We start from the raw sequence: 14,237 nt of genomic DNA, 5'->3' as shown, positions 1-14,237 counted from the left end.
AACAAAAGGTGGGTCTATATTTAGATGGCTGGGCGCTCAGACCATTCAGCTTCTATGGCTCCCCGGGGAGGAGATGGGGATTCCTAGAGAGGTCTGTTTCCCTGCAGGGTCTATTCCTTTCTGTCTAAACGTCGGGCACTGCTCGCGGACTGAACAGCCATGTAGTTTTGCTGTGACGGCTGGGAGCGCCTGACGGGACAGTGGGGCTACTACTTCTCTGGGGGTTTGGTTCTCACGTCTGCTTTGCTACTCTACCTCCTGACGGATTACATGGTGCCTGCACGGAGGCTGCAGAATTCAAGAAAGGTGGAGATGCGTGCAGACAGGGGAGACCTTGTGGAAGAGAGAAAACTCGAGAAGGCAGGTGGAGGAACGGGAGGAACAGAGGCAGGGAGGCAGGGACGGGCGGGGCTTATCTGTGGGAGACCCGTGATCCACAGGAAAGACGGAAAGGCTTTGCAAAGCAGACACAATTCAAGTGAATTTGCAGGCAAGGGCGGCCAGCCCGCCTTCTGAATGGAGCAACAACAAACTTCACTTCCGCTGTGACCGCCCGGGTCCACGCCATCGTCCACTCCCCTGCGCCAGCAGCAGGGCTCTGCTCACTCTTGTGATGCTATGGTACATTCTAGAGTTCTTTTAAACATATAAATGCGATCACAGCGATTTCATAGTTAGGATTCATTTCCGGCGTCCCGCCGCCCCCAGGATTCAAGCCAGACTTCTCACCGTGCTGTACTTCCAACCTCATCCCATAGCACTCTGCTCGTTCTGGCCACTGCAGCCTCCATTCTCCTCACCGTGTCAGGCCCACCCTGACCGCCTGGGCTTTGCACCTGCCGCACTCTCTGCATCCTTACCCTTCGAGTCTCAACGCATGGGCCACTTCCTCAAGAGCAGCGTCCCTCTACTTCTCCTTCTCAAAGGGTCTCCACCAATTGCTCTGTATTACCCGTTTGTTTATTTTCTTTGCACAACTGATGGCCACCTAGAACGACCTTTTAAAACTTATTTGTTCACTGGTTTACTTTCTACCTCCCCCACTGGACCGTAATGAGGGCAGGAACCGGGTCATGTCAGCCATATTCCAGCATTTAGCCGGGGCCTAACACCCAGAGATGCTCAGCACATGGTTGTTGAAAAAGTAGTAACCACCACAGTGATGACCGAATGGTCATTCACCGTCTGCTTTAGAAGAAGGGTCGTGTTCTCATCTAACCCTGCGAGGTAAGGGCGTTATCCCCATTTTACAGAAGAGAATACAGCAGTTTACTACCACGCTCCCACCTGGTGGGGCAGGTAGAGAAGCTGGATTTTGAGTCCAGCATCTTATGCTCTGCAATCTACATCAATATGATCCCCAGGGAAAACCAAGTGCCCTGAAAATCCAGTCATTTTGCACATAGTAAAATTCCCATGTTTCAGGCATATGGTTAGTTCTGAGTTCTGAAAAAGATGTACAATTGTGTAACCATTGCCACGATCGAGATACAGAATATTTCTGTCCCCTCACAAAGTTCCTTCATGCTCCTCTGTACTCAATCCCCTTCTTTCTCCCCCAGTTCCCGGTCACCACTGATCTGATTTCTGTCCCCCAAGTTTTGGCTTTCCAAAATGTCATACACATGGAATCGTACAGGATGTACCTCTGGTATCTTTTACCTACAATGCTTTTGAACTGGATCCACGTCATTGTACCTACACACACTCACCAGCTGAGGGACAGTTAGGATGCTTTCAGTGATCACAAATTAAACTCTTACAAATATTCATGTACAGGTCTTTGTACGGACATTTATTTCCGGAGACACGCAGGAGTGGGGCTATATGGAAAATCTCGTTTTGCTTTATAGGAATCTGCCAGACTGTTTTACAAAAAGTAACTCCATCACTTTGTATTCACGCCAGCAACCCAGGAGGAGGCCGGTCATTCCACATCCTTGCCACCACTTGGTATTATTGCTTTAAAAATGGTAACTGTTTTCCTAGGTGTGCAGTGCTGTCTCACTATGGTTTTCATTTGCATTTCCCCTAATGACTAGTGATACTGAAAACTCTATGTGTTTATTTGATATCTGTATGTCTTCTTTATTTTTTTAAGTTTTATTTATTTTACATTTCTTTAAAGATTTTACTTGAGAAAAAAAGAGAAAGCGAGCATGAGCAAAGGGAGAGGGAGAAACAGACGCCCCTCTGAGCAGGGAGCCCCATGCGGGACCCGATCCCAGGACCCCGGGACCCTGACCTGAGCTGAAGGCAGATGCCTAACCAACTGAGCCACCCAGACGCCCCCGGGTATGTCTTCTTTAGTGGAGTGTTTGTTTCAATGTTTCATCCGTTGTTTTCTTGTTAGTGGGTTTTAGGGACTGGGTATGTATTCCGAACACAAGATCCTCATGAGCTCCACGCTTTGCAAATATTTTCTCCCACTCTGCGGCTGGTCCAGTCATTTTCAGAAGTGTTTCTGGGAGAGCAAAAATTTTTATTTTGGTGAAGTCTAATTTACTTATTACTTTTTGTGCTTTTTGTGTTTCATGTAAGAATTCTTTGCCTAACTTCGGGCAGCCGGATTCTGTGTCTTGACCTTGCGTCTCATGCCCCCCGCTATATTTACTTGCTAGTTCTTGTAGCTTTTTTGTAGATTCATTTGAATTTTCCGTGTAAACCGTCACACTGTCCGTGAATGAAGAGTTCATTTATTCCTTTCCAAGACACAGGCCTGTTGTTTCTTTTTCTTGTCTTGTGCTGAAGAGCCCCAGCACAACGCAGACCACGGTCCAATCCCTACAAAACAGCCTTTACAATTTGGTGTGGCAGGCACGTTTTCTCAGCCTCCTTCCTGGCTTTGCTTCCTCACCATGCTCCTTCAAATCCTTCCCTCTGAGTCTGGCCAAGTCATTTATTTTTATCCTTAAACACATATTTTGCCCTCCCTTCCTTGCACCTTTGCTCCTCGTGCTCATCTTGCCTGGTATGACCTTTGCTCTATTCTCCACCTATCCTATCCAAAGTCGGTTCGTCTGTCAAGGTCTACAGCCCACCCCCCACCCTCATGCTCACACTTTCTCCTCACTGATTGCTCACGCCTGTCCCAATGGCCTCCTCATCCCCTTGATGCTGTGTGCCAAGTATCCCCGTCTCAGAGTCTTCGCTTCTGTGTTTCCCTCGCTTGGGAGGTCATTTCTACGTCTCTAACGTCTGTCCATCTGTCCGTCCATCGGTGCACCCATCCCTCATTAAGCAGCAGCAATCTGCCAGGTGTGATGGCCGGAATGAAGCTCCGTGATGTGAGGGATTCTTGTCCGCTTTGTTCCCTGTGGTATCGTGGCATTAAAAATAGGGGGAGAGGGCAGACTCCAGAGTGCTTCTGGGGGCTGGAAAGACACAGTCTAGCCCACAGTCGGATGAAGGAGGCGGGACAGAAAGTCTAGAGTGACTTACAGGCACCTGACTTTGGAATGTGAATGAACAAAAAGCCAGCGTGGGAGAGGAAGTGATGTACTGGGATATGTACTTGTGGAAGCTGAGAAGCCTCCGGAGGCACCCCAAAAGAGACTTTCAAAGGGTCTCCGCCCAGAAGAGCGGTCTGGGCCGGAGGTTTAGACAGTGTAGAGTGCAGTGTCTGCAGAGAAAGAATGAGATCAGAAGGAGGCTAGCGACCACCAATGAAGGTGCGGCCTGATAAGTATTGGAATATTTACATTTTAAAGCAAATTTTGGAAATAGGTGAAATTTCTACAAATAACTCCCTTTTTTTTTTTCCCTTGAGTTTTAAACCTTCTTCCCAACAATGCACATGTATTTGCATGATTTTACGGATCTTGTTGTTACCTGCACGGCGATGGCGTGAGATGAACAAGGCCGGAACCGCGATCCCTCCAGGAGGGAGAGGTGGTGGGGAAAGGTTAATTCAGTGACTTGCCCAAGCTTCGAGTCTGTTAGGTAACATTTTTCACTAGACCCTGACTACCATATGAAGAACATCTGAAGACTGAAATGCCTTCCTATTATACAGATTTTTTAAAAAATTGCTGGTTAACTTTCTCCAGTCACCAAGTTAAAACTGGATCACACTGGATCTGACTTTCAATAAGAAGATAAACTTCTCTTGACATTTACCTTCATTATGTGACTTGTGGATTTGACTCCTTAGGTGAGTTGACTTGCCCTTCAATGTGAGTTCCTGACATGTGACATGAATTCTACGCTCTGTTCTCTGCCAGAGAATCAAAAGGGAGCTCGAAGCCCAACTCCCTCCTGACAAGTCATTCAGAACCGTGACATTTTTGCCAGAAATGTCCATACCAGTTAGCTGACCTTATTTATCTTCTCTAATTTATAAACAAATGTAAAGACACCGAGTGTCATCTTTAAAAAGCTATTTAGAGGGGTATGTGTCACGGTGTGTATCTACAAACGGATTTAGACACAACATACTTTCCATTTATGTGCTTTTTTTTCCCTCCCCTAGTCAGAAAAAAAAAGCAATTGGAATTTATAGGAAATAGACTTAAAAATAAGGGACTTCTGTAAACATCAGAGCCATCCCCACCATCCCTTTATATCAGGTGGCACAGAGTCATCATCCAGCCTGGACATTATTGAGAGTGGGACGCCATCAGTAATTCTGGTGTAAAGCAGGACTGTCCTGGGCAAACCGGACAAATGGCCACTCCACCGCTAGCCCACTTCACAATCGTGTCGTGTGGCGGAGGTCATTCCCCACACTGCCTGACACACAGGAGACTGGCACCTTCTCTCCTCTCTCTTTCACGGTCTCAGTTTAACCCCGGGATCAGGGCCCTGAGTGGCGGGATCGGTTGAGCGTCTGACTCTGGTTTTGGCTCAGGTTGTGATCTCAGGGTCATGGGATCGAGCCCCGCATCAGGCTCCATGCTCAGTGCAGAGTCTGCTGTTGATTCTCTGTCTCCCTCTCCCTCTGCCCCTCCTCTCTTTCTCTCTCTCTCAAATAAATAAATAAACCTTTAATCCCTGGATCAAGCTGAACCACTAGAGATGCTCCTTAGGCCAGTATGTCTACCACGAGCTTCTTCCTCCCCACTTGCTTCAAGGAGATTCACTCTAAGTGGTTCTCACAGCAGGAGCCGTTCTTTGGTATTTTCCCCTGGCTTGTGCTGAGAGATGATGCCTTAGAAAATGATTTGCTTCCTCCATGGAAGTCACAGAGGACATTCTTCTAAGATCATCACCAAGTGTCCCATCTTATCTTTTAAGAATGGAGAGGCAGAAGTTCCGTCTCCCTAGAGTAGGGTTATCTTCTGATGGACAAAGAAACTTTTGGAGACAGTTAGGTGTAGTTGCTAAGGACTCAGGGCAGGGAGTCCAATGGAGTAGGCCAAATTTTGGTTCTGCCACTTCTTTGTAATACACGCAATGCTTACCCTTACGATGGAGCTGTGATTTCACCGGGAATGCAGAATGAAATCCACAGTTCAACCTTATTAACGAGGTGAACTGGAGAATCTTTCCTGGTTCTTACCATTTATTGCATATCCTATTTTCTATAACCCTGATTTTCTATACACGTCTCTCTGCTTTGCTAAAATATAGTCTTACAATACCTCTAATCCTCTCTGGAATAAAGACTAAATTAAACAAGCAAAAAAGCACTTTCTTCTGGGTCAGCTCCACAAAGCTTTCAGCGCCCACCCACCCTAACACGTTTTTCTGGAAGAAACGACGAAAAGTTCAGAGAATGGCAGCCACACGTGTGCACAACTGTACTGATTTCCTGGGTTCTCAAAAAAACCCAAAAAACCAGAACAACTAGTCCAGGCATGTTTCTTTCCTTAAGTGTATTACTTTAACTCCTTAGAATATAATTTTATTTACTTCAGTAAAAATTTTCAAAATAAATTGTTAATCACCTAAAAAAATTAATGCTCTCTCTCTCTATATATATTTTCCCCCCTATAAATGCTCATAGTATTTCGTTAGAATGGAGAGGGGCCAACCTAGGTACAAAGACGGAAACAGCTATCATCAGCAAAGACGTCCAAGGACTTCCTTCCCAGACCCGTCACACACCAAACTGCAAAGTCTATGAAGTGGGATAGATTCAATAAGGCAGATCAGCCCAAGTCAAATGGGGCAGTAAATGCCAAATCGAGAATTTCAAAATAAACTGGCTGGGCTTTGCACTTAAATGCCCAATAGCCATTGTGAATGTCAGAACCACCAAAGCTGAGAAATTAATGCTAATGGGTGGTCTATAAGACTTTCTACTATACCCCCCCACGGCCACCCAGTTATAAAATATCTGTGTAGAAATCATTTACTAGGTTATAATAAACCCTAAGTGGCGAGATATAAAGTCTTCAGTTTTTTTTGTTTTTTTTTTTAAAGATTTTATTTACTTATTTGACAAAGAGAGACACAGCGAGAGAGGGAACACAAGCAGTGGGAGTGGGAGAGGGAGAAGCAGGCTTCCCGCTGAGCAGGGAGCCCGATGCGGGGCTCGATCCCAGGACCCTGGGATCATGACCTGAGCCGAAGGCAGACGCTTAACGACTGAGCCACCCAGGCGCCCCTTAAAGTCTTCAGTTTTAAAACTATGATTCTTAGGGCAAGATTTCTTCTGCCCCAGGCTCAAGGAACATCTCCTTGTATCTGTTTAATAAAATACATCCCAGCTCTTCACAGAAGTTGGAGTCCTTTTTTCAGCCCTAACATTTGCCCTTTTAGAGGCTATTTTAGGTAGCAATTAAGGTTTATTAGCATAGATGAGATTCTGCCCAGGTATTTCTTGCAAACAAAAGACGAAGGTACCGGTTTAACAAGACTAATGATTGTGCGGCAGCCTCTTTCCTGTAAAGGATGGGCGTTGCCGATGCCAATCACAAGGTCGTGTGCGCCTCTCCCTGGAGGCACTGGTCGACTTGGCGTTCCTGGGTGCAGAAGGTGACCACACTGGGCAGAGGAAGATGAGATACGAGGACTACGGCAGGCCTTTATCTGATCATTAGACGCCTAAGGGCTACTTGCTGGGCTCGTCCACATCTCCCTCGGTTCTCGGGGGGGGGGGGGGGGGGGGGGGGAGTGGGATTTCCCTGCAGGAAGGTGTAAGGACTTCCCAGTGATCTGACCAGAGGCACGGGCAGCTTCTAGCTTTTGAGTTGGGTGACGGAGCTTGTATTTACTCTTCTAGAACAACTCCACCCAGATAAAAGTACTTCTGACACTTTAAATAAAAACACAGCAGATGGCTCTATTTGATCTCAAAAAAGGAAATCGACTATCTGTTCTTACATGTTTTCATTACTCTTTGCAATATAATGGTATTTTAAAGAACTGAACGGCTCCAAACAGCTAATATTAAAAATCATTTTTACATAGACTTCTGACTGTACGTGCATTTGTCCCCTTTATGGTTGTACTGAATATGTGTGATTACTGGATCCAAAGTTACCCCAATACATTTTAAGCTCCATCAGGGCACTGCCTGGAAATAGGAGAGGATTCACTGATTTAGAATCGTCAGTAAAACCATTTGGTTCTTTTTATTCTTCTTGGCTTATGATATCCACTGGATTTGAAAAAAAAATTTTTTTTAAATGCCAGTTTCAAGGTCTCCAGGAAGTAAAATGTTTAATTATTAACCATTAGTGATATTAAAATATTTATATGCCTTTTAGTTCTACTTAATTGAATTTGGTAGAAAGGAGAGTAATGGGGGTAGTGCTTTATTCGGCAGATAACAGCATTATCAGTTTGTCTGAAAAACTAAGGCTTCAGACAGATCTTTCTTTGGAGACCCTGTATGGATTTGTCTGAAATCATTTGTGTTAATGGAATGTTTTCATCCTCAGCCACTGCAAGTGAAACAAGTCCGTGTTTCAAAATGGAATTTCATAAAGAAATCCATTGCATGAGTTACTCCCACAACAGAACAGCAAATCTTAGATCCGTTTTAAGTGCTCTGTAGTACATTTTGGGGAGAGTTGAAAAGTACTGCGCATACAAATCAACGTGTCCCTTTGGGAGGGTGTTACTTTCCCCTCACAACTCAAGGCAAAAGACTGGGACATGATTCAGGATAAACAAGCAAAGGAATGTTCTAGAAGGTGAAAGAGACTTCTATTCGTGATTTTACCTGATTTGTCCACGAACGAGAGGTCTGTTCTTTGTCCTATTCATGTTTGAATCAAACGGCACCTCAAAAAACTGCAAAAAGATCGAAAAAAAGACAGAAGACGTTAATATAACATGAAACAATCTTCTTTTCTGCTTCAGTTCTATACTTTTGTCCACAGTAAATGTCATTTTAATTTTGATTGTACGAACTCATACTCTTGTCACTCAATGGAGGAAAATTCTCTGGGAGAGACATATTTAAAAATTATATGCAAAAGGGGAGCCTGAGTGGCCCAGTCAGTTAAGCATCTGCCTTCGGCTCAGGTCTTGATCCCAGGGTCCTGGGATTGGGCTCCCTGCTCAGTGGGGAGTCTGCGTCTCCCTCTGCCCCTCACCCCACTCGTGCTCTCTCTGTCTCTCAAATAAATAAATAAAATCTTTAAAAGAATTATAAGCATTAATTGTCTAGAATATGCGTGGTTCCACTTCGATCCACTCTGAAAACCACAGTTAAACATACAGTTGCTTCCTTCAGAGGAAGTTAATTGTTGCGGGTATAAAGCTTTCATGCTCTAGACGATTTCAGAACCTTGCACACACCCCCAAGCCTGTGAATCAACCAGTGGAAATGGGCCACTAAAGTCAAGAACCAGGGCTGAGGGATTAGGACCCCTGATGAAACTACACAGCCAAGAAGGCGACACTGTGACTAGCGTAACTACCTCTCTCTGCCTGGGGCAGCTCCCCCTTTACCCCTGTGATCCCAGCATCATCAACAGCAACCTTCTTGCTCTCAAAAGCATCCCAATCTGGACGACACACTGGTATGGTCACCCTAACAATGAGGTACTGGATCTGCTCTCCAGAAATTCATACTCTAGGGGCACCTGGGTGCCTCAGTCGTTAAGCGTCTGCCTTCGGCTCAGGTCAGGGTCCCAGGGTCTTGGGATCGAGCCCCGCATCGGGCTCCCTGCTCGGCGGGAAGCCTGCTTCTCCTTCTCCCACTCCCCCTGCTTGTGTTCCCTCTCTCACTGTGTCTCTCTCTCTCTCTCTCCGTCAAAATAAATAAATAAAATCTTTAAAAAAAAAAAAAAAAGAAATTCATACTCTAATGTAGGGGTCGGCAAGCTCATGGGCCACGTCCCACCTGCACCTGCTCCTGGTACGGCTCACAAGACGGTAAGTTTTTTTTTTTTTTACATTTTTTTTAATGACCGGAAAAATAAATCCAAAGCAGAAGAATATTCTGTGACATGTGAACATTATCCGAAGTCAGATTTCAGTGTCCATTAGCAGAGTTGTGTTGGAACTCACCCACACCCACTGTCTAAGTCATGCTATGGTTGGCTCTCACACCCGAGGCTGGGTCGGGCAGTTGCAACAGAGACAGCATGGCCCACAAAATCTAAAATATTTACTCTCTGGCCCTTAACTGAAAAGGGTTTGCCGACCTTTAACCTAAAGGAAAGACCAGGATACAGATGATTATAATAATGTGCCCAGCACAGTGAAAGGGAGATGTGCTAAAACGGGTTCTGAAGTAGCCGGGAGGCAGGCAGGGCAAACATCCTTCAAGACTCTGCAGGAGTCAGATGCTTTAAGGGGACTGGAGGGAAGAAAAGCGCAGTCTAGACGCAAGGGGAAACATACAGAAAGAAAGGCACGGGAGGCAGAAACCTCATGATACGCTCGAGTAGCTAGAAAGAGTTCAGGACAGCACAGAGGTTAAAGGTCCACCCAGGCTTTGCAGTGAGAGATGAGGGTTACATTTCAGCTTCACCAACGACTAGTGGCTATGTGACACTGAAAGCCCGTTTCCTCATCTGTAAAATGAGGGTTAATAACATGCAACTTGCCAGGTTAATGTGAGGATCAATAAGATATTGATATACAGCATTATGCTTGGCATGGACCAAGTGCTTAATAATGACACATTTAACTACCATTACCATCAGGGTCACTGGATGGCTGGAAAGGAAGCTCCAGAGGTAGGTGAAGAGCCAGATCGTGGAGAGCTTCACATGCCACGCTAACATGTAGGAGATGCATTTTGGGCAGATCACTGTGACTGCCACTTGGAGGATGGTTTTGGCTGTTAATGGCCCGGGTGACAGATGGTGAGGGCCTAACAAGGCTGTGGCAATGGAGATGGAAAGAAATCAACATCCTGCTTTACCCTCTAGCCCAACAGCCTTTTATTTTTATATTCTAATTTTTTAAAGAAGATTTTACCTATTTATTTGAGAGAGAGAGAGCACAAGTGGGAGGCAGAGGCAAAGGGAGATGGAGAGGGAGAAGCAGGCTCCCCACTGAGCAGAGAGCCCCACGAGGGGCTCGATCCCAGGACCCCAATATCACGACCAGAGCGGAAGGCAGAGGCTTAACCGACTGAACCACACAGGCGCCCACCCAACAGCCTTTTAAAGTGTACAGTTTCACCAAGGGGGCCTGCCACTTTACATTCCTACTAGTAGTGTCTAAGAGCTCCACATCCAGACCCTTCTAGAACTCACTTTTGGGTCATCTCCGGTGCCAAGAACTACAATCGTCTGAGGTGCTTGCCAAGGACAAAGGGAATATGGAATGGCTGGTAGAAAAAGGTAGTTATAAATACCAGCTGTGGTCCTGTGACCAGGGGCAGACACAAGGAATCTGAATACGTTTATTTTCATATAATCATATTTGTATATATAAACCTAAGTGTTTATTCCTCTCTCCCATTCTCCTACCACTGAATGTATGCCAAGAGCATTTCACCTCGTGTCTCAGAATTTAGGCTGTACAACATCCAGGGGGACTGTGACCCAGCTTGAAGAGAGAGGAACATCACCCAAAGACACAGAAAGGACTAGTCAATTTTGGATTAGTGAATGTTGGGTTGAGGGATCATTTCATCCTGTTCGGCGTAAACGCAATTTTGCTATCGCCTTCTTTGGAAGCTAAGTTTGATCGAAACGTGTGTCCAAGTGCTAAGCTGGCAAGGGGTGAACCATGACGGCTGTTGGGTTTGTGCTGCATCAGTTCAGTTAACCGGGAACCAGCCGGCCCCACCCCCCCATTCCTGCACAACTGGACGTTCCGGAGAGCCACAGAGCCGGCATGGGATTTGGAAGGTGGAACTGAAGTCTCACACTCCACAGCTGAGGGTCTGCTGGCTGCCCTGGGGCCTGGAGGGGCACCGCGGCTGTAGCCTCCAGCTCCTACCAGCTCCCTGGGCAGCAGACAGTCCCTGAGCTCGTCCGCCTCTCATTCACACCGGGCCAAGGCTGTGTGTTGTTCCACGGAGAACTGCACCCGCTCTTCGGGAACGTACCTGCGTCATCCAAGTTGCGGGCTTGGAAGCAGCAAGACACAGACACTGTGTTCTGGTTTGTTCTGATCAGTTTCAGCTCAGCCTTGCAGATCTCAGGTGGCTCCCCCCCACCCCCCACCCCCCATCCCTACTTTCCTCTCTGACAGTCCTGCTTACCTCGGCCCAGCACCAGGTAGAGGCCCAGCAGCTTACCAGACAGCCTCACTCCCAGTACTGCATCGGCTTAATACCCCATAATACATCCCTTACATCACTCACGGTGGTTCTGACCTGATCAAACCCCAGCACAGGCTTCTTCTCTGTTCCTCTCAACAGTGCCACTATTTAAAAGTATTTAACTTTTCAATATGCTCATCTTATCTGGACTTCTGAGTGACAGGCTTCCTGAGGCACGTGCATCTATAATTCTTAATGTTTAAAGAGAGCTATGCAAATAGGCACAAGTTATTTATTCAATGAAGCATCAGGGCAAATGAATACGTACATCTGTAGACTGTATTACATTCACTTTACAATGATTTATAAGTGTTAAAGAATTCTTTGCCCCCGAAAGTCTCTACTCTTTATTGAACTAGTTCAAGTTACATGTAATTAAAATGTTCTGTTTAAATTCCCTCCCTACCGCGACATTCAAACACATTCTATAGGTATTTGAAATAATCTTTCCTTCATAACGTATTAATTTAATTTCACAGGGGTAATGAGGATTCCAATTACAAACCGTGTTATTCAAACGCTGGTAAGGTGTTATCTAACCTAACACAGAAACTCTTATATAAAGAAATATTTTGGCAGTTCTCAAGTCTTAGTTCAGGAACTGAATGAGTGATTTCATCTGAATGAAGAAAGGATACTAGCTTGTCGACGTTCCTGGCACGCCAGCCATCCAAAGATGGGAACTGGGGTCTAGAATGAACGAGAATGTGCAATCCAACTACAGGTACCAGACCTTGGCAGGAGCCTCTGACTTCCATGAAGGCTTACATTTAGCAGGACAAACAACTTCTGGGTAGAAAGACCATGCTAACCATGTGAGCCAAGACCGATGGGTCATTTCAGTGAGCGCTCGACAAGCCTTCCTAGCCCCAAGGGACCAGAGCTCAGTATGCCACTTGATTCCGTTTTTCATGCATTTTCTACAATGCTTTTCAGTTAGGTTTACTGCTTCCATTTAGATATTTAAAGCACATTTCCAAAACATAAAGTGTAGGATAGTTAGAAGAGATATTTAAAGACTTTAGAACCTCCAGCTGGCTTAATCTACTCACATTTCGTTCCTGTGCTTTATAATAAGTTTTTCATAATGTTCTTATCATTTCGCTTGGCTCCAACTACTTCTGAACAGTGAAGTGAGACTCTTGCAACTTGTGTTAAAACAAAATACAAGTGCAGTACTGCTAGCCCTTAGAATATACTGTTCTGTCCCCTTTTCCATAGACCCTGACTACGTCGAATACCGGTAGAAGTAAAATATACCATAGTGAACACAATCTGGACAGCAGCTCAGGCCACACTGGTTCTCTCAGGGGCCAGGCTTGTACCTGACCTGCCTTTGAAAGGCTCTGCTCACTGGATCTCAAATGGCCGTATAACCCAGCATCCATACCTGGACACAGTGATTGGCTTACTGAGCGGGTATCTGATTTGAACTGGGCCACTGAGAATCTTTCCTCGGATTTCACAAACCAAAGCCCAGGAAAATACGTCCTCCCTTCTCTTAGGTTGTTTGTGGCCATGGACTAGGATAAAGGGAGGTGGAGAAGAGACCCAACAGGGATTCCTGGGGTCAAGTTACCTCTGGCCCTTCACAGTTTCCCATCAACCCTGCATGGGACTGCACCTCTGGCCTCCAATGGCCTAATACATGAAGACTGGAAAATATTTCAAATGTAGAGCAATGTATTACACAGAAGGGAATAATACTTTGCTTTTTCCTTCAGAAAACAACTTACTTTCCATTTATGCTCATTTTCAAAAACAAGTTTTTCAGTCTCCTTCCTAGTAAAAATCCAGCAGTCTTTTGGAATTCTTTTCATTTTAAACTTTTTCCTTTGTACTCAGCTGCCCTACCTCACCATCTTCCTTCCAATCAGTCATATCCTCCCTCCTGCTTCTTCCCCTCCGGAGATCCTATATTCTGTTTTACCCCGAGGGCCCCTGGGGCAGCTAATGGTAGAAAGATAACCCAGAGTGGCACAAAGAGAAATAGAGCTTTCTCTCTGACAACCTGCTTTTAGGAATGACTAGATTTTGGGGCGCCTGGGTGGCTCAGATGGTTAAGCGTCTGCCTTTGGCTCAAGTCATGATCCCAGGATCCTGGGATGGAGCCCCGCATTGGGCTCCCTGCTCAGTGGGGACTCTGCTTATCCCTCTCCCTCTGCCATTCCCTTTGCTTGTGCTTTCTGGCTCTCTCTCTCTCTGTCAAATAAATAAAATAAAGTCTTAAAAAAACGAAAAGGAATGACTAGATTCTGTGTCAAATGTGCCACCATGATTCCGGCTCTTTCCATCTCTTAAATGTGCTTGGCATATTCCTGCTTGCAGGCCCTTTCCATGGGGCAGCCAACACAGCACTGGCAGCCTTAGACTCCCATGTTCCTGGCAACCCAGGCAGAAAGCTGATTTCCTGACAGCTCTAAAAGAAAAGTCCAGAACCATCCTCATGGCTCGGGGTGGAGGGGACTATCCTATGAGCAGGGGAGGGGTGTTGGTGGAGAGAAACCACAATGCAGTATCTCCTTAAGCCGCAAATGTTATCTTCTCTATAGGAAAGGCAAATTCTATTACCAGAAGAAAGTAGGAAGATGTTAGGCAGACGGAAGCAGTGAAA

General features: G+C 45.7%; 1 protein-coding gene across 2 annotated transcripts in view; it reads right to left on the bottom strand.

The window, feature by feature from the left end:
* COX10 (cytochrome c oxidase assembly factor heme A:farnesyltransferase COX10) overlaps positions 1–14,237 on the bottom strand; it is a 127,097-nt gene that overhangs the window by 31,335 nt on the left and 81,525 nt on the right. For both annotated transcript variants that reach the window (XM_036094740.2, XM_036094741.2), the window contains exon 5: positions 8,114–8,184. In XM_036094740.2, coding sequence (XP_035950633.1) covers positions 8,114–8,184 — 71 coding nt within the window. The remainder of the gene's footprint in view (positions 1–8,113; positions 8,185–14,237) is intronic.

This window comes from Halichoerus grypus, chromosome 2, assembly GCF_964656455.1.
Source record: "Halichoerus grypus chromosome 2, mHalGry1.hap1.1, whole genome shotgun sequence".
Classification (NCBI taxonomy): Eukaryota; Metazoa; Chordata; class Mammalia; order Carnivora; family Phocidae; genus Halichoerus; species Halichoerus grypus.
This window is presented reverse-complemented; position numbering and strand designations above follow the sequence as displayed.